The following is a 21,632-nucleotide window of genomic DNA, read 5'->3' on the forward strand; positions in this document are numbered from 1 at the left end:
TTAATGAAACATATTAAACAACAATAGTTGTATTGAACCGTATTAAACCGCAATAGGTATACTTATTGTACCATATTTGACCACAATAGTTATATTGAACATATTAAACTACAATAGTTATACCTATTGCACCAAATTAAACCTCAATAATTATATTCAACCATATTAAACCGCAATAGTAAAAACCACAATAGTTATTCCTCTTGTATCATATCAAACCGCAATAGCTAAATTGCACCATATTAATCCGCAGTTATATTGAATCATATTAAACTGCAATAGATATATTGAAACGTGTTAAACCACAATAGTTATACCTATTTACCATGTTTAACCACAATAGTTTTACTTTACTATCACTAACCGCAAATCCTTCTCAGTAACAGTACTATAAATCTTGTAACTATAAACAAAGCCAAAAAACAGTAATACTCTAGTCAGTGACTGCAAAAGCCCAGTCAGTAACGGCAATACTCTAGTCAGTGACTGCATTAACCCAGTTAGTAATTACAATACTCTAGTCAGTTACTGAAATAACCAAGTCATTGACTGCAATACTCTAGTCAGTGACTGCAATAACCCAGTCAGGAACGGCAATACTCTAGTCAGTTACTGCAATATCCCAGTCAGGAACGGCATTACTGTAGTCAGTGACTGCAATTACCCAGTCAGGAACGGCAATAGTCTAGTCAGTGACTGCAATAACCCAGTCAGGAACGGCAATACTCTAGTCAGTTACTGCAATAACCCAGTCAGGAACGGCATTACTGTAGTCAGTGACTGCAATTACCCAGTCAGGAACGGCAATAGTCTAGTCAGTGACTGCAATTACTCGGTCAGGAACGTCATTACTCAGTCAATAACTGCAAAATCCAAGTCAGTAACGGCAATAGTCTAGTCAGTGACTGCAATTACCCAGTCAGTGACTGCAATACTCTAGTCAGTGACTGCAGTAACTCAGTCAGTGACTGCAATACTCTAGTCAGAGACTGCAATAACCCAGTCAGGAACGTCATTACTCAGTCAGTAACTGCAATAACCCAGTCAGGAACGGCAATACTCTAGTCAGTGACTGCAATAACCCAGTCAGGAACGGCAATACTCTAGTCAGTTACTGCAATAACCCAGTCAGGAACGGCATTACTGTAGTCAGTGACTGCAATTACCCAGTTAGGAACGGCAATAGTCTAGTCAGTGACTGCAATTACTCGGTCAGGAACGTCATTACTCAGTCAGTAACTGCAAAAACCCAGTCAGTAACTGCAATACTCTAGTCAGTGACTGCAATAACTCAGTCAGTAATGGCACTGCTCTAGTCAGTGACTGGAATAACCCAGTCAGGAACGTCATTACTCAGTCAGTAACTGCAAAAACCCAGTCAGTAACTGCAATACTCTAGTCAGTGGCTGCAATAACCCAGTCAGGAACGGCAATACTCCAGTCAGTGACTGCAATAACCCAGTCAGTAACAGCAATACTCTAGTCAGTGACTGCAAACACCCAGTCAGTGACTGCAATACTCTAGTCAGTAACTGCAATAACCCATTCAGTAATGGCAATACACTAGTCAGTGTCTGGAATAACCCAGTCAGGAATGGCAATACTCTAGACAGTAACTGCAATAACCCATTCAGTAACTGCATACTCAGTAACTGCAATAACCAAGTCAGTAACTGCAATACTTAGTCAGTAACTGCAATAACCAGAAACAGCAATTCCATGGCCAATAAACTCTAAGACGCTGGCCACTAACATCATTCCTGGCCAGTTACCACAATACAGTAGTCAGTAACTTCTATAACCTACAGCAAGTTATCACAATGATTAAGTCTGTAATCGCTGATAATTCATATAAAATAAATAATAGATAAGTACAAGTCTAGGGGTAAAAGTATACTTTATTCCATCAAAATATTGGATTGCTATATAAATGGAATGTCTTTCTTCTCTCGCCTATGAAATAAATATACACTGTTTGTTTATAAAATATGTTGTTTGCTGTGATGCTGCAGAATGAAACATTCACTCACTCTTTCAATACAAAAAACATCAGGTTTCCATGCAAATAGTACAGAAAGCATAACATACACTGAATAAATTGTCTTTGGTGCTAGATTAAACAAAAGAAAAAAATCTTCGTAATTGCCATTTGATACATTGAAGCTCAATATTTCCTAAAACAAGAACAAATATACATACTTCCACTGAATTATTACTAGAATCACCAGTTCTTTAAATCACATATTATGAAATCTCTTTTTTTCATTTCAAAAACATGTCTTGTTTTTTTTTTCGTTAAAAAAAGACATACACCTCTAAAAACAGTAATTTTTCCAAATATATTTAAAATGCCATCAAGATTTTACTTCTTGACATTTATGTGCTGTATAAAAATACTTTGTACTATAAAAATGTGACATTCAATACCACAAATTCAGTGTGAAACATAAACTCTGAATATAATTATGCTCTATTTGTAGAGGAAAATTGCTGTAGTATAAAAACACAAACTTTTCAACAAAATGGAACTCTATTCTAAAAAAATAAAAAGTAGCAATGACTTCTCCAGGTTTCCTGTAAATATGGCATTTTGAATTGATAATATTTCATTGTGGTTGTAAAACAAAACAAGTCCTTAACATTCATGGTTCCAAGCAGTCACTATAAATAATATTCCACTCTTTATCTAGCTTGTACTCAAAATGCCAATGATTTAATGTAAAGTGTAATTATTATTAAACAATGAATTATACATTTATTTACTTATGTATAACAACTACCTAAAGGTTCAAATGAAACAGCAACATTGAAGTAACAACTAAACTGTCATGGTTAAAAATTTTTTCAGCACTGCATGTGGGGTTTTATCATCATAACAACATACTCATTGCAAACAAAAGTTGGTCTTGATTCATAGTCCAATCCCTAAATTAAAGCTAACAATGGCACAAGAACAAGAAAGCTAGGATTTTCTCTTCATATAATTATATTTCAACCATTGGACGGCTACACATCATGAAGAGTCATTTAATTGCATAAGGCGTCAGCACTTGCAGTAATCTGGTGCTCCAGCCATCTAGCTCACCAAAATGGCAGACAATTTGCTGTAATATCACTGAAATTTTGCATATGCTCATTTAAACTGGTGGCATCGCTGAAAGTACCTCTAGCAAAATTAACCCTAAAGCTGGTGACCTCGTCAAAGTAAGTGTAAACTGGTGACTCAACAGACCATCAATAACTGCACTAAACAAAATTAATATAAAATTAGAAGATGCCTTTTAATGGATTTTTTCTTCATACAAAAAAAATACAAGTTGAATACCAAAAAATCATATGGCAAGATATTCTAATCTCTATCAAAATGTCCTTAATTTGACTTTTAAGAATCTCTAATCAACCACAAAAGTGCAACGTAAAATTCCATTAAACGTTTCTTATCACACAACGACTTAGAAATAAAGTTAACATAAAATCCATAAACGCCATTTGTTACTTTGCCAATTCTACCCACCAATTTCTGAATCCAAGTGATTTCAAATACAAGTGTAACAAGTTGTAGAACAATGACGGACTGCACTTGGAGAATCGAATACTTAGAGGGGGAGGGAGAGGAGGAGGGGAGGGGAGGGGAGGGGGTCAGAGATCTGTCTGTAAGGGACTGGCTAGGGGTGCCTTTTCATCGTCGTCCTCTAGGTTACCATAGTGATAATCGGTACATTTGTCGACGTTGACATAAGTACTTTGTATATTGGACCTATGCTGGCCCTGTTTCATCTTGTGCTCCAACACAGACAACATCTCCATGATGGTCTTCACCAGGTCACTGAACTGTGGCCTGTCCGTGGGGTTAAACTCCCAGCAGTTCCTCATCACTGTATACCTGTAGATGTTATATCACATTACAGACCATTACAACTTCTATCATTACATCATATAATCTCAGCATTCTGTGGCCAAAAGGTGTGTTCATTAATATTTGCCCCCGGGGCTTGTATGACAAAACTGTTACACTGAAAAATTCATTACAGGGTGTGCAATTCATTGGAGTCAGGGGTCAGAAAATAGATATACTTACAGCGGGTCTGGACAGAATGGTGGCTGGGGCATCCGTCTGTTCTTTTTGATGTACCTTAGGACATCCCAGTTGTCGACCTCTGGGTAAGGATTGACTCCCCGGGTCATCAGTTCCCACAGCACCACCCCAAAGGACCACTGGAAATAGACCTCACCATCACTACACCGACCACTCAGTCACTCTGAGGTTTGTCCTATATCTTATTGCTAGGCGAGATCTAAAATCAGCTACCACCAGAACTAAGTTAAACGACTCTGTGTTAAATGTTAATGTTTATATACCTGAACCTATATCAGTTCTGAAGAAATCATTGTATTCAAGGTTATTGTTTGACTTGAATAAGAAAGATTTCATCGTCTCGCAAAAAGCTGTTTTCACCCTTCCAATCTTAAATCTGGTTTGGGTTAATCGAATCCTAGATTTTTACCATAACGTCACATTGTCACAAGAAACATACCTTATAGTTTGCTAAACCTGACAACAATGCAGTAATGGTGTGGGAGGAGCCCATTATATAGCATTTTCTCGTTATGTCACAAATGAGATAATTTTATTACTATGCCCTGAAAATTGCTGAATCACACCGGAAATAGTTATATTGCCCTCCTGGAAAAAGTTATATTTCACAGGAAATGGTTATATTGCCCACCCGAAACTGTTATATCACCCTTGCGTGCAATCATTCTGCATAATTAATTTATTACGTCGGGTTTGAAATTTAGCTTGGCAAATAAACAGTTCCTCGAAAATAAAAATGTCTTGACAGTGTCTGCTATTCACAGAAACTTACATTAGTTGTTTAATTTGAATAATAATGTTCTTTTTGAAAGCTTCGATCGACATTTTACAAGAAAATGGATTTGTAAGATATGAAGATGCATTAATAATTAAAATACACATGTTAATGAGATAAATATATTCTTAAACATATTTTCATTTTTAAAAATGTTATATAACATATAGTACATGTCTTCTCGGGCGACAATACCAGAATATTTGTCCCTCGGTGACAGGAAAGCCCTGGAGTGTTATGTCGCCCTCTGCCTTTGGCATCGGGCAACATAAACTCCAGGGCTTTCCTGTCACCTCGTGGCAAATATACTGGTATGTCACCCTCGAAGCCATGTAATATATGTATAATGTTATCTAGTACACAGTGTTCCTGGCAGACCTTCCATACTCACCACATCAGACTTGGAGCTGTAGGTTCCCTTCTCCAGACTCTCTGGAGCCATCCATTTCACTGGGAGCTTACTCTTCTTGTTGTCACTGCTGTAGTAATCTCGCTCATAAATGTCTCGAGATAGGCCAAAATCGGCCACAATGGCTCGGTAGTTCTCATTCAGCCTGAAAAAGACCCCAGAAGATGCATGTACTCATTTCTTGTCAAATGACTTTAAGCTAAGTTTTATAAGTACATTTGAACACTGGATGAGATACTTACATGCAGTTTCTGCATGCTAAGTCTCGGTGAACCACCTTCAGCAGAGATAGGTATTCCATTCCCTTGGCAATGTCGACGGCAAACAAGATGAGGTCCTTAATTGTGGGATTCTAAAAATAGAACGCAGAGTGCTGCATTATCCAAAAGCTATCCAAAAGCTACTTTCACAGTTTCTTTGTAATCATATTGTCAATTAACTAACTGTACATAAAGCAGCAAATCATTTTAAAATCCTATTGGATTCTCATTTCTAAATTATATACAATACACTCTCTTATATATTTCAAAGATACAATAATTATGGTAACATTTAGCACCATCTTTCTCATCAGCTGATTAATGTTACCATTAAACTGCACATTTGGAGCTGAGCTTCAAAGTGTTATTTCTTTTTAATCAATATCTGTGCATTTTAACCTAACAGAATCGAGTATGTGTACATGAATTAGCAGACAAGAGGTCTTTCAAAAACATGTTCAAATCAGTAATGGCATTAGTGCTGAAACGAATACCATAAATCAGTATTCGAATATTCGTGAGTGCTATTCGATTCGTATTCGAATATTCGTAGACGTCATAGACAATGTATTAAGCATATATGATAGTTTGTATTACTAAGTGGGTGTATGTGTAGACTGCTTAAACAGGTCAGTTCGAAGTTGACACTTAATGCATGCATGAGTATCCATTGAATTGGGTGCGCATTTAATTTTTAAGCAAATAATAATATACTGATTTTTAAAAAATTTCCATCAACTACAATCAAAAGATTTATTACTTCTTTAATAATATACTGCAGTCCTGACTCCTGGATTAGACCGATATGTAACTTCGTAAGTCAGTCCAAATATTTCCGCCATGTTTGATATAGTATTAAACAGAAAACTGATAACGCTCATAACTCCGGAAATGTTCTGTTTATTTAAAAAAAAATAATAATTATATCGAGGTATCTTTTAAAAAAAGCTTTCGATGTACCTTTCGATATTAACTCTCCGTAGCTCACACTCGTTCAAACAGTTCAGCAATTTTTTTCTTCAGCGTCTGACATGAATTGAAAAATCCAGAATGTTTGTCTCTGTTCGATGTAAACCCTGCTTTTACTTTCAAGGTAAACGCATGGCGGAAGAGTCTATTACTGGGTTAAGTAATAGACTCTACCAAGCATGGCTGTCATAAATGGCTTTATATTTACTTTCGTTCCGAGTAAAATGAAATAACACGATGCTGCATAGTTTACAGTGCTTGATATGGGTGTTTAACATGTGATCGAATATTCGAATGCTAAATATACATTCGAATATTAGAAATTTACTATTCATTCGCGAATATTCGAACATTCGTTTCAGCACTAAATGGCATCTTCTTCAAAACATGGGAAACTTTAATGTACTCTGTATCAAAAATGACAGAAAAAGTGAGCAAGTTCACATACCCCATGCTTCCCCATTACTTGATAATGATGTACATAATGAATGGCAAGGTATGCATAAAATAATTTGATAAAGAGTATGACTCGCCAAAAAAATACCTGCAAATATGCAGATCTATTCCTTTGTTTTAAGAAACCTAAATAATTCTATTTTCAAAAGGGTTGAAATTCACAGGGTAAAAAAGGAATCAGAATTTTCTGGTAATATGCATATCTACACATTGTGATCTAAATACCTACAAAGTTTCATGAAATTTCGTGCATCGGTTTAAGAGGAATTTTGCTTACAAAAAAACCCAGAACCGACAGATTGACTGAAGGACTGACTAACTGACTGACAGACCAGTCAAAAACTTTATTGCGTGGGGAATAATTAGAAATTCACTAAATTATGTGAACTTAAATTGCATTTAGAGTACACATAGAGATGGATTTCACATAATAATTGCCCCTGCCCCCCTACACCCCCACCCAAGTTAATGACTTACTTCATGCTCATTCCTGATGTAGGTCAGTAGATCTCCATGCTCCATGTAGGGAAGGATGACCAAGGGCATGGCGTCGTAGTTGAAACAGATCCCTATGAGGGTCAGTACATTAGGATGATGGAAGTCCTTCATCCTCATGGCCTCGTCAATGAACTGAGATATATCTATCTCTCTAGGACTGTTCTCTGTAAGACAATTAACAAGATCGAATCAAGCCATATAACCACACTTGTACAGATTTAGAATAAAGTTGTAGAAGTTTGTGAAATCAAAAATCAACACTTACGATGCAGAGTCTTGACTGCCACCATGAGTTCTGTTTTGGATTCTGGATATGTTATATATCCTTTGTACACACAGCCAAAGTGCCCTGAAAATAGAAAACAATCATGGTAAAAATACTATGTTTACATCATCATAAAAATGTGGTAATGGTTTTTCTATATAATTAGCTCACAGAGAGTTATAAATCCTGAACATATGACTGACCTCTGCCCAGGATTTCACCCATGGTCAGCCAGTCGTGTTCTATCAGCAGTTTCTTGTCACGTAGCACCAGCAGTGTTGACTCATCCAGTACTACCGTGGGTCCATCTGTCTCCGATAGACCAGCGGCTCCATCCTCACGACTCTCCGATGCATGACGCTCTTGATAATCTGCAAATCAGAAAAAACTACATCAAGTGAGCAAATGAACATCTTTGTTTGTCAGGCTTTATCTTTTTCATCTTTAATAAAGCTGCTTTTTTGTCCATGGTGTGCCCGGTATATCATAGTTGAACACTTACAGTTTGCTCTGTTCTCTCTGCTTTCAAAATCAAAGGTCGTTCCGTCCGGGTTGAGTCCGCTGAACCTCACCTGGCCCTGACCATTGGCGTATCCAGCAGCATAACCTTTCTTCCTGAACACACCCAGCTTCCTCTTCTTCATCACAATGATAAGTACGATGATGAGGATGAAGACAATGACAAGGACTATGGAGATAACAATGATAAGAGTCGGTGGACCGCTGGAGGGACCCCCCACATACTGCAGTCTCCCAACGGTAAACTGTAAATACTGGCCCACTTTGACCTAAAAAAAAATAATATAATCACATTGATAAACTTTCTCTCAAACCGCTTTTATAGAAGACAAGACTTAAATGATCGAGTAGTAACTGAACAACAAATGGGCTTATGATAGACTTCTTACTGGTTGATAAGTGACTTGGCTGTGTACTTGCCTGTACTGTATAGTCGGTCTTCTCATCAGTCTCTGTGGGCTTGTTCTGAGGTTTACAGTACAACATCTTGCTCTTCAGGAGATACACCTTACACATACTTTTGCCAATGGTGACAATGGCATCTTTAGGGGCTATCCCTTTGTCAATATGTTCACCCTAGAATTTGAATAAAGTGTAGTAGGGAAGTAGGAATGAGTATTTAAATACAATGAAAACACATGGCTGGACCGGGAATCGAACCCAGGAACCCTGCAACTCTAGTCAGGAGCTCTTCCACTGAGCTACCCAGGCCGATATCCACGGTCCATATAGCCCCAACTACTACAAAAGATAAACATAATGTATGGTATTTTTGGACATCTATTCACAGTCTATTCTCATACTTTTGACTCTATTTTGATACACTTTAAATTCCTAATTAAACCTGAGGAATTAATATTCCCCTAAAATTGAGAGATGCACATCTCGCATAATATAAAATCTCACTTTAATTTTTTGAATGGATTTAAACTATTTTGAATTGCGATAAAATTTGGCATTTGATATTTTTGTGATTTGATGCAAAACTGTTAAATCTTGGAATTAAGTACTTGAATAAAATAAGGAATCTACAATACTTGAATGTGAATGTATTCATGAATAAACCCCATTTGGGACTGCTTATGAAAAAAGAATGACCAGCATATATTGCTTTTACAATAAATTTTGATCATCTTGTGGGATTATTACACCATCTAAAGACAATGTGTCTTAAATACATCAAAAATGTATGTACATGTAAGTTACCTTGAGAATGAGAACATCCTCTGATATATCAAAGAGCCGAACAGAGTCAAACTTCTCAAAGGTTGGGTCTGGGTAGTAGGTGAATCGACTGAGGGCGTAGTGGAATTTATCAAGCTCTCTGAGTTCTCTGATGTCATCCATTTTGAACCAAACAGAGGCTATCTCGGGTAAGTTGGGATCTACCGGTCCAGACAACAGGTTCTTGATACTGGGAGTGGAGCAGGTCATCATGGTGCCATCAGCAGAAGACGTGCAAGTCTGAAATCAACGGAGAACAGGTCTGTAAAATGGATAGGAGAACAAAGAATTCTGAATATTTTCCCAAAAACAAACATTCATTCTAGTTTCCCACTACAAGGGACTAACAGTTTTTGAGTGTCTTGATAGCCACGTACAAACCTGAAATTGAGAGTTTTTCCCCTTGACTGTAGCTGCAATCTGTGGTTGCTGCACAACATTCAGATTGGTTCCTTTAACCAAAATTTCAAGACCCCCACTGAAATTCAAAATGATTGATTATATTTACATTAATGAATTAGAGTGATTCACAGAGACTGACAGAATGAAAAATCCATCATTTCTTTATACCTGACAATGGAAGTTTTGGGTTGTATGCTGGTGATTGTAGAATCATTGACATAGGCAAACATCTGTGTGCTGGAAGTGTTACTGCTGTCGATTTGAACTCTGACGTAGGCCGCTGTAACTAGGGATGGATACGTAGCCTTCAAATCAGAGATTTCATAACGGATCTCTGAGGTAGCCATTTTCCCAGTGAGGCACAAAATAGCTGTACTGTTTTTTCTGAAATCATTTTTACTTCTAGTATTATTACAGTGAGAAAAATATTTAATTGAATATAAAACAATAGTTCTAATCATATAATCAGAATACTTGATTATTATAGCTACAATCAATTGTAGCCTTTTAAATCTGTGTAAGAGTATCATGCTACCTCTGAACACTGCATTGTGTCACTCCAACAAACACGGCCAGATTTGAACCAATGTCCAGGTTCTTTCCCTTGATCAATAATTCTGTACCCCCAGACACTGGTCCAATGGGTGGGAATATTCCTTCCACAGTTGGAACCTGATAACACAATATTGAAAAATAAAATACAAACATACTTTTAAAAAATCTTTTAAAAAAATGAAAAATGAAAATTTAAGTGGATAAACTGTACCTTATAATGAAACTGATGTCCTGCGGATGTCCCAGATATTTTATACTCGGCCGTGTTTCCATCCTTTACCTCCAGTAACACTGGCACTAGGCCAGAGGTTTTAGAGGCGGGAGTCCTACACTGCAACCTGTCAGAAACAAGGGGTCAAGGGTCAGTTTTATTATCAAAGTCTTTCATTTCATATTAAGTTTTTATGGATTTTTTTTCAGGAGCTAGTGGATTCACAAAACTGAATGTTCATTCAAGAAAGAAACGTAACAAACTTGAAAGTTTTCTTTAGTTTGGTAACAACCAACGAACTAATGTACATAATCCTCGAAATTATGAACTTTACTAAATCGATGATAATTGCTGCCCACAAATAATGAAACCAGAGCATGTATCAAATTGATAAGTGTATAGTTGGACAGAAACACCAAAGCCAGCACTTCACTAAAGGACTAATAAGAAGTACAACCAGACCGACTTACACATCCGTATCTCTGCTTTCTATATTGCATTCACTGCCATTTATTGAAACTTTGACCATGGCGCTTGCAGAACCAAAGTTTATTCCTTTGAGAGTCAACTTAGTTTGTCCTTTAGTTGGTCCAACCATGGGAGACATCTATAATTCAATGAAATATATAATAGGTGTTACATATACTAGTATATGGCTTTTTTTTTTATTAATAAACAATTCATTAAATACCAATTATGGTTTGAAACTTGTATATTCTTTACTGGAAATGCGTATATACCAGTATTAAACAAATATAACAAGTTGCTGTTAAACAATAATTAGATACCGAGGTTTGAGACTAATTGTATATAATTTACTGGTGCGCAATATTCCAAGCAATCATATTAACAAACTGGTATGTACCGTAACCTAACATCAGGTAACACAACTTACCTGTGAGATGACAGGTGGGCAGGTGTCATTCTGCCACTGCACTGGGGGGTTGAGGCACTCTGTGTATAGGGAGCAGTGGTCCCCACACCAGCCACACCCTGCGGGGTCCCGACTCATCACACAGGCCTCACAGGTACTATACCCATCACAGGTATACAGGGGGAACCTATACAGCTGTAATACAATGACAGGCATAGCAATCAAGGTACAGTGTAAAACAAGGATCAGCCTAACATGGTACAATGTACATCAAAATCATCATTCTAATATTCAACACTGTAATTTTGAAGGAAAAAAAAACCCAAGAGGCCTATGGTACTTATTGCTCACCTTAGTATACTTCAGCCATGTAAAGGATTTATAGATATTCATTTGATAATTTTAATTCTTTCATACCTATTTCTTTATAATGATGCATGATTAGTGGGATATAAAAAATTGTACTCTGCAGAGCTGAAGAGTAATAGGAAAGTTGTACAATTTGTACAATTTAGCTGACCAAAAATACTCTTCACAGAATAATGTCTCTGCACACAAAGATTTTTTTCCTCAAAACAATGCTTAATCGATTTGATAGTAAATGCATGCAAAAATTTTTTGGCATGTGTTGATATTGCTAAAGTGTTTTCATTTTATTTGATATCCTTTATAACTAAATATATATATATAGTATAAGAATACACGCTTTATAATATACAGACCCTGAAACGTGCTACTACACCAGTTGCACGGTTCGGTTCGTTACGCTTTATGAACGGTACGGTTCGCTTTGTGAACGGTACGGTTCGTTTTGTGAACGGTACGGTTCGCTTTGTGAACGGTACGGTACGCTTTGTGAACGGAACGGTTCGCTTCTTGCACGGTACGCTTTGCTAAAAATAGCTGCACGCTTTGTGAACGGTTTGCGCGCTTTATTAATGAGGTAGGCGTGGCCTGAACGCTTTGATTTTTCTCCATATAATTTTGTTTAGTTTTTGCCCGATCTACTTCAGCACGGTGGTAATTATGACAAGAATTTTTCTTTTTTTATATGATATATTACAAAAGAATTTCAATCGATCTATTTAAAATCAGAACGTCCGTTCCCCCGTTTTTGATACGTTGCGTGAACCGTGTACTCAGTGACAACTGGGAAGCGGGGGTAATTTTAATTTTGATCAGTCTGTTATTATTAGTATTTAATTTAGATTAATGGAATCATTCAGATAGATTAAAAGAACTGTTTGACTTTAATCCGATATATTTTTGTTAATTCAGCGAGTTGTCGATAATTTTACAAACCATCTTGAGTTTTTATTTCTATACATGTACTTGAGTTGAAGTCATTAAATTCTTCTAATCCATTTAAAATTGCTATAACAAATTGACCCGACTTTATTCCGATATTTTTTTAGTTTAGTTTCCTTTATCGTTGTCTTGATTCTCGGCTAGTTTTTATTATTCATAATTCGTATGATCATTCTTTATTGCGTACTACTGTAGTACTATTGCCGATCGCCGATTGCCTTAGTGAATAGACGATGTAAAATTAATGGATAGATAAGAAATCTTGAAATCAACTGTTATATAGTTTTTTGACATGAATTTTTATTCATTTAAATATTAATTCTATGATTTTCTGCACTTGTTTGTATACATAGATCATACCTACATCTAACCCGTCATCGCCTCTCTTATCTGAACTAAGATCGCGTGTATAGTCAAAATATGACTATTAGTTTTTGGTTTTTCAGTTAAACTATACTTGTTCATGTACCATATTTCATACAATATGTACGCAACTGGATATACACAACAAGTCAATAACTTTTATTTATATAATGGCGATATTTATCATTCTGTTGAACAAGTGTCCGCTCTTCACTGTATGCATGCGATTTAGCTGACGTTATACAAATCCTGACTAACCTGTTTATATTTTATTTACCTTTTTACACACATACTTGTTGTAAACAGGACACGAAAAAATACCCGGTAATCAACAAATGAATGTTAAAAGTTATAAATATATAAGAATTTATCTAGTAGCAAAAATAATACGACAGCGAGGGAAAACGACCCTGATCGCCAGTACATGAATTATAATCATGAAATCGGAGAGAAATTATTGTTGAGTAATTTAAAATGGGAACACTTTTTTCAATAGGGATATCAGAAAACATAAAACAAAAACGTTTCATTCTATAATTTTCTTCTAGCCATATAGGAGGAGCCAAGTAGCACGCGGCGCGTGTGGCGTGATCTGTACTGTTATACTTAAACTGATTGACAGGCGAAGCACGTGGAGTCCTGAGATAAAATCCCGCTCAAATGACCAACTATAGAAACCTAAAGCGAAATTTTAACTAATAACGTTCAGTGATGAAATTTTAATTTAAGTATTATAATCAACACACAAGTTCTCGTTCTCTCTCTCTCTCTCTCTCTCTCTCTCTCTCTCTCTCTCTCTCTCTTAGGGTGTATGTGATTGTGTGCAAACCATTTGGAATTATTAGATTTTTATTTGTATGAATTGAATTCATTTATTTTAGACTCATGGTTTTCACAACGATTTCAACACAATGACTAAAAGTTTGTACAGCGGACGATGTACATATAGATTGATCTCGACGGTTAAAATTTCGACGCTATTTCACATCACACATATAAGATTGAAAATAAATTTTAAAAGAGCTGTGTTTGTGCTTACATGTACTTGTTATCTCATTCAATTATTTATGATTTAATTATTCATTTTTTTTGGTACATTAATGTACCCGGTAAATGATATTTTTATCGCAAGTTAATATGTGAAAATCCCGCATGTACAGTCGCTGAATTGTTCCGCGGATCCACGCGCCGATAGTCTTTCGTGTAGTTGTATGTGTCCATTTCTACAGACGGTTATTTTGTTTTTTATAGATTAAGAAAAGCCATGAAACTAACAAAGTAGAAGTAAGATATATTCAGACTATACACACGACAGATTGTGATGAGTAACCTAACAGGTGCCCGTGGAAAGGTGCGAATACCGGCATCTCGCGTCCAAATATACAGAGTTAGTTGTAAAGTACAATAACTGCTAAAAACCAAAGAAAGACAATAACACCTGTTGTGTATAGAACCGAAGATCAGCTTCTGTACACGTGTTTCGCACGAGTGATTTTTGTTCATGTGAAATCACGACGCCATTACCAGCTATGCGGGAAATAAAGTTGAAAGTTATTTTATGGAATGCGTGTACTTTTTTCCGTTCAATGCTTGCATTTAATGCATTAAGATTTTGTACATGTATTTATTTACAATTCATCATACATGTATGAGTGATTTTTTGTTTATTTATTGGTGCATAAATAGCTCAAGAACAAATCACTCGAGTCACCGGTAATATGTGGTTGTCATTTACATTTTCTGGGTCTGCGTAACTTAAGTCGACATTTTTTTTTAATATAAAAAGGATATAAAATTATATATAGATATATTTCAACCTTGTTTAGTCATAGTGTATATATATATTTCTAAACAAACGCTACTTTTCTAACGTTTCGGGTAACGAAATCTCTCTCTCTCTCTCTCTCTCTCTCTCTCTCTCTCTCTCTCTCTCTCTCTCTCTCTCTCGATCACTCTCTCTCTCTCTTCCGAGAATCACTTAAAGCTATGTAAAGTCCAGTATGTACCCAATGTTTCAAACATTTCATAAAAATAATCAAAATAGTATAACCACGGATTGTGTGAACGTTAATAGTTTACAATGTTTAAGAAATCGGCGATGCAAGTTTTGTCGAAAAACAAAGAAATGGTTACGGTCTAAGAAAGGAAATATTTTTGTGACTGTTTTAATAAGAATAACAGTTTTAAATCTTAGTATGTGTTATCTAATCCCGTATAAAAAAAATCTAGCAAAATATTGAACTTATCTGGTCAGCGATAATCTCCGTCCGTATTCATCGAAAGACATTAGGTCAATAAGCCATATATGGAAGTTGCACGCTTATTGCACGGTACGGTACGCTTTTTTGTCCGTCTGGAGGCGGGTCTTGCATAAATTATCTTGCACGCTTTTTGCACGGTACGGTTCGCTTTGTGAACGGTACGGTTCGTTTTGTGAACGGTACGGTACGCTTTGTGAACGGTACGTTTCGTTTTGTGAACGGTATGGTTCGTTTCTTGCACGGAATGGTACGGTTCGTTTTAGAGGTGTAGTAGCACGTTTCAGGGTCTGTAGTATGTGTTATCTAATCCCGTATAAAAAAAATCTAGCAAAATATTGAACTTATCTGGTCAGCGATAATCTCCGTCCGTATTCATCGAAAGACATTAGGTCAATAAGCCATATATGGAAGTTGCACGCTTATTGCACGGTACGGTACGCTTTTTTGTCCGTCTGGAGGCGGGTCTTGCATAAATTATCTTGCACGCTTTTTGCACGGTACGGTTCGCTTTGTGAACGGTACGGTTCGCTTTGTGAACGGTACGGTTCGTTTTGTGAACGGTACGGTACGCTTTGTGAACGGTACGTTTCGTTTTGTGAACGGTATGGTTCGTTTCTTGCACGGAACGGTACGGTTCGTTTTAGAGGTGTAGTAGCACGTTTCAGGGTCTGTACCCAAAAAAGAACATGCGCAATGCTACTGTATACTGGGAAATATTCGCCCCCCTTTTAATTTTTCGCAACTTTCGCCCTCGTTGTCAGCGGGCGAATTTTAGACTAGGCAAATTCTGATGTCTTCAATTATTTCTCTTTAAACAGTTAACACAACTGTGTCTGGGGGAATTCAATAAAGGGCAAAACTGCTTGCAAGTGTAAAAAGGCAAAAATTACACAAGTCAAAAATAACCCTGTATACAGTACCTCTCTTGGGTTTTAAATCTACCTCTTTTTCACCACTGAAGTATAGTAAAACATGGTAAAATAATTATCACTGTTATCACCATTATTACAGCATACAACTTTAAAATAATGATCACTTTCACACAGTACAGCTGTAAAACAAAGATCTTTTCCACACTGTAGCTGTAAAACTATGATAACTATTCAACATCACAGCTTTTAATTAATTAATGATCACTATTGCACGGTGCAACTATAAAACAAGAATTTGAAAAAGGGGAGATAATTTGAGTTTTGTTACAATCATGCCCTTTCTACCACCCTTTCTCTATAAAAGAATTTAGACTTAACAAAGATCATGGAGGGGAGTTCCACTTCCCTGGGCTCAAGGGTCTTCACCTCCCCCCTCCCCCCCAAAATCCAAAGTTTATGTGAACACTTAAAGAAACTGCTGCGGGCTGTCCTTGCTAATTAGCTTTTAAATCTTTAAAAAATCTTTTTTACATTGAAGAACAGCAAATTCATTTAATTGTACAACTTGTACTCTTTTTTAGTTCACAATCTAAGGTAAGCTTAGATCTTGATGTTTACATTTTACAAAGTTCAAATTTGTTCCGCTTCAAATTCGGGATTTTAATTAGGACTTATTTTTGTTGGTAACTAATAAATTAATACTAATTACCAAGAAAATAAGTCCCAGTTGGCATAGTTTAATTAGGTACTATGTTTATAATATCTCAAACAATTAAAGACTATTCTCACCCCATTTTCCTGTATTATAGCACAACAAATTGAGTCCATATTTTTAGTAGTATTACTAGTTTAAATGATGGATATGTTTTTTAGGTTAATTAACACTCACAGTTTGGTCAGCTATGAGGAAGACATGCCTATTGTCACGGCTGACTTCTGTCTGGGTAGATAGAGGTTTGTCAGTTACATTCCAGCTTGTCAGATAATGGACCCTTGTCTCACTTTCAAACCAGATCTGTATATTTTGAAAGACTCATATACCAGTAAATGTTATTTAAAATTTTCATTTTTGATAAAGTAATGAGTATACTATTAATGCTGCAAACAATCATATAATCAAATCAATCATCAACAAATATGCCTTATGACATATCCCTTTTTAAGTTATAAGGCCTATTAAGTCTCTAATTTAACCAATATATAATAATATATATTAACCAATATATAAATACATATATATGATATGAAATGACATACATGTATGCCTTTTATAGGCATTTAAATTACTATGTACAAAACAGAAAAATATATAAAGATCATAAAAAAGAGATATGTGTTAATGCATATGAATTCCTTTTTATGGACTTTTTCAGATATTGGTTGTTACCTTTGAAACGTGCCCAGTATTAGAGCCCAGAATGGCTACTCTATCTCTGTTTTGATTTGTCAAAGCAACTGATGTCAACAGGGCATCAGACGTGGTATGCACAGCAGTTTTACTCAGTTTAAACTGGTCCCCGTTTTGACTTATGGCACTCTCCTGAATCCCAATGTTACTCATCAGTCCACAAAAAGAATGTGGTGTGTAATTTGTCTGCCAAATACATAATACGTATTACAATTCAAATTGCTACTTAACATAGGATCATTTGAAAAGCATGATTAAGAAAGATCTTTAAAATGTCAATAAATAATATTGCAGATGCATGTATAGACTAAATTGTGCCCAATTTTCCTAATTTTATCTTAAAAACTTTAGAAGGATCTAATGCTGTAAATAATGGAAGTAATCACTGAAAAAACTAAAAGAAAACATATCCCATACTGTGATCATGGTAGAGAGAACCTGTGTTTTGATTTATTTAAGTTAAATAGAAGGTTTGAACATATCACTCACAAAAAGGCAGTGGTTGTTGAAATAAGCATATTAAGAATCATACAATGCAGGAAGGGGAGGGGGGGTTATGGTGCAGAAAGATTCGTTTATGGGAGAATTTCGTCTCCCGTGGGGGAACATTGGTTGGATGCCGGAGATTTAGATTTTAAGACATTTTGTGGGAGTCTTCCATGAGATGCAGGAGGGTTAACAGGTACACATTTGAAATGTTATAACAAGAACTCATATATATGAGTTAACTTATATAAGAGTTAACTTGTACCTTGGAGAATTGGTACCCATATGGTACAAGTTTTCCTGGTTACATCAAGGAAAAGTATATATAGTATCAAAACCAAGCAAATAGGTAATCATGGGTATACTGATAATAAGGATACCTACATCTGTCTCACAATTCCGGACTTCTTTCAGAGATTTCCCCACCAACCATGTGACTTCACTTCCGATACCTTCCAGGAAACACTTATCCTGTACATCTTCAAATTTCTTCACAATATCTATCACATCATAGAAGCATAGAACTGACCCCAGAGAGGGGTCAGCTTCTGATCCCTGATCCGTTCTTCCAAAGGTCACCGCCAGACCTGTAGATGTATCCCTGGCTGGGACTGAGTGATAATACGCCCCAATGGCAATGTTATACACTACTGAATTGGACATACACTGAATGGGCAGCTCCGTATAGGAAGCATATGTTTGGTCGTTCTGACATATCCGCACTATCTTTGTCAAAAATTTGGGAGCAGTTGCCAGAGCATCATCCATTTGCACTGAGATGAAATAGGTGTGATTTTCATACTCAAAACCATGAATGTAGTATGCTTTAAATGAGCCGACAAGATCCGGATGTACATCCACATAAGTTTTATACATTATATTATTGGTCAAATACTGAAAGGATTTGTCCTTAATATGAAATTTACGAGTAGAGATGGCAGCTGGGCGGAATGTGGGAGGCCTCCCATCATCACCCATGGCAACATACAGAAGATTGAATCCCTCACTTACAGCTCTACCACCGAAAAATGCAAACACGTGTCTCTTGTTGATGCTGCCTACAAAGTTAATTTTGTCATTTTTCAATTCTATAACCTGACTGATGTCTGTGGTGGATCGGAATTCACATTTGCCCTGATGGACAGAGCCACACACTAGCATAGAACCACTCTTTCGATCATACTCCAGTATACAGATTTGATTATCCGTGGGGACCCTCCCCTCTCTACAGATGGTGGTGGGGTCGGGAGAACACTGGGGGCTGTCAGAGTACGGACCCATCGACACATGTCCCTGAAGACGGAGTTCTGAATTGAGATGAATGAGGCCGTTCTTGGCTCCCAGAAACACGTCCCCATTATCAGGGTGGACCATTATCTCGTACACCAAACCATGGTCTACATGGTAGGAAGAAATCTTTGCTGCAAACACTGAGGAGATCACTGTTTGAAGCAGGAATACTAATTCCCAACACAGTTTTATTACTCCCCTCTTCATATTGAGGCCTAATGATGGGTGATTCCCTCACAGACCGCATTGAGTCACAGAGGAGCGAGGACAACACCGCATTTCCATGTTGTCAAATTTCCAGACAGAAATTACTAACTGGGTTCAATCATAATCCCAGCCGATTTTGATAATAGCAGCATGTGATCACTTTCTGTCCAGATTTCCTGAAAAATAGGAAAAATAAAACAATCAAACAAACAATGACCATGTCCATTAGTTGACAATATAGATAAATCAGGATAAGATACATGGGATTTAATTATCCTCGGATTCTGTTAAACATACCACCTAGAGGTATATACATATACAAGTGCACTAAAGCACAATCCTGATAGCCACTAGCACTTAATTGCCATTATCTCACCGATTCTTTTTCACTCTCTGACACATACCAATTAGTACATTAAAAGTTTGATCAATCACTAGAATGGATTGCAATGTGTGTCCTGCAACATCGTAAATGACAAACAAGCTAGGCCTAGCTAGCTATCACACATACTGTTCATATCTTATCTTTTGTTACAAGATCTTTCCCCAACCAAGACACCACTTGAAGTGAAAGTTTTAAGAAATATATCTGTTACTCAGAGTTTGATGCATATCTGATCCTCAAGATGTTGAAGCAATACTAGAACTACTGTATTTTCATGATGTCAGTGAGCCATATATGTCATATACTTAAAACACTTCAAATAACTCACTTCACACTCCACTATGATCAAATTCCTTTGCAATTCTAGATTCTTTTCTTCAAATTGAGTGAAAGTCTAAATTCTATTTGCTGTATTTGAAATCTACATTTTATTCTTTCTTTTATAAAATATTATAATTATTCAAATAAAGAACAATACAATGTAATGAATAATTAAGAAGTTAAAGATATACTCCTATATATGGTTAACTTTATACTCACTGAAATAGTCCTGCTAAAATTCCGATTTGGCTGCTGGTCTAGAAAATTGGCCACACAATGCATTTGATGGGGGCTGCATGCATGAAAAAAATGTTACTAGGGATAATTTCACAATCAAATCACAGAGCCCATCATTATTTCCTAAAAATGTCATCGTGTGTAACTTAATATCCAATTTGCATGTAATGAACATCAATTACGTTGTTGCATATTAAATCTTTACTCAATAGCAGCTGAACAATCTACTACTTTTACATATGTACAATATATAATGAAGAAATACATGTAGTAACTTAGGGGTAGCATCTTTATGAACGGTTGATCAACATTTAAATTAATTAATATGATAATTACCTTTGGATATAAATCACACAAGTATAAATATAAAATGGTGTTTATTTTGTCACATAGCCTATCATCGCTGTGTGTGGATTTTTTCTGTGGCCTGTAACGATTCCAAACATTTTACCTACTTCTACCTGACCCCACCCATATGTATTTATACAAATATAATTTTTATGTCCAGATGGGGACACCTGTATATTGCAGAGGCATTTTGACATGTTATTTATTTGAATTGCTCTACTATATAGCCAGTGAAGGTTATTGCTTTGCTCGACAAAACGCAAGCAATAGAAAACAATTCATCACAGATGGCATGAGTAATACCAAACACTCTAAACTACCGGAAGCTCGCTAAATGTCTGTTTCTGTTGCAGAATTCTTATTTGCTGAAGTGTCCGACATCAAATCGGTAAATGTAATTCCTAAATATTTTTGTGTCTGAATACTTACTATCAGTGATTTCCATGTTTCCTCATCATAACTGATAATCTACCTGTGCATATTACTTTCATTTTCACCTGTACAATGCCGGAAGCGTACACAACACAGGTAAATGATTTTGCGTTGGCGGATCTCGGATCTTTATCTGTCGCATGGGTAGTTCAGAATGGTTTACTAGGTCTAGAATGCCGAATGGATTATTATCACTGAAAT

The 21,632-nt window shown here is 36.3% G+C and overlaps 1 protein-coding gene across 1 annotated transcript; it reads right to left on the reverse strand.

Annotated features, from left to right (window-relative positions):
- Positions 1-1,878: 1,878 nt before the first annotated feature.
- On the reverse strand, positions 1,879-21,553 carry LOC128158412 (hepatocyte growth factor receptor-like). The gene is made up of 21 exons (XM_052821210.1): positions 21,429-21,553; positions 20,634-20,706; positions 18,596-19,884; positions 17,705-17,911; positions 17,207-17,332; positions 11,535-11,708; positions 11,110-11,246; positions 10,640-10,766; positions 10,409-10,545; positions 10,042-10,257; positions 9,853-9,949; positions 9,454-9,711; positions 8,668-8,823; positions 8,231-8,516; positions 7,932-8,099; positions 7,729-7,812; positions 7,443-7,627; positions 5,523-5,632; positions 5,263-5,425; positions 4,079-4,215; positions 1,879-3,883 (listed from the first exon to the last, which is right to left on the reverse strand). The coding sequence occupies exons 3-21, from the start codon at positions 19,706-19,708 to the stop codon at positions 3,640-3,642; spliced, it is 4,125 nt and encodes a 1,374-aa protein (XP_052677170.1). The 5' UTR covers positions 19,709-19,884; positions 20,634-20,706; positions 21,429-21,553; the 3' UTR covers positions 1,879-3,639.
- Between the last annotated feature and the right edge of the window lie 79 nt (positions 21,554-21,632).

The sequence above is a fragment of the Crassostrea angulata genome, chromosome 8 (assembly GCF_025612915.1).
Source record: "Crassostrea angulata isolate pt1a10 chromosome 8, ASM2561291v2, whole genome shotgun sequence".
NCBI lineage: Eukaryota > Metazoa > Mollusca > Bivalvia > Ostreida > Ostreidae > Magallana > Magallana angulata.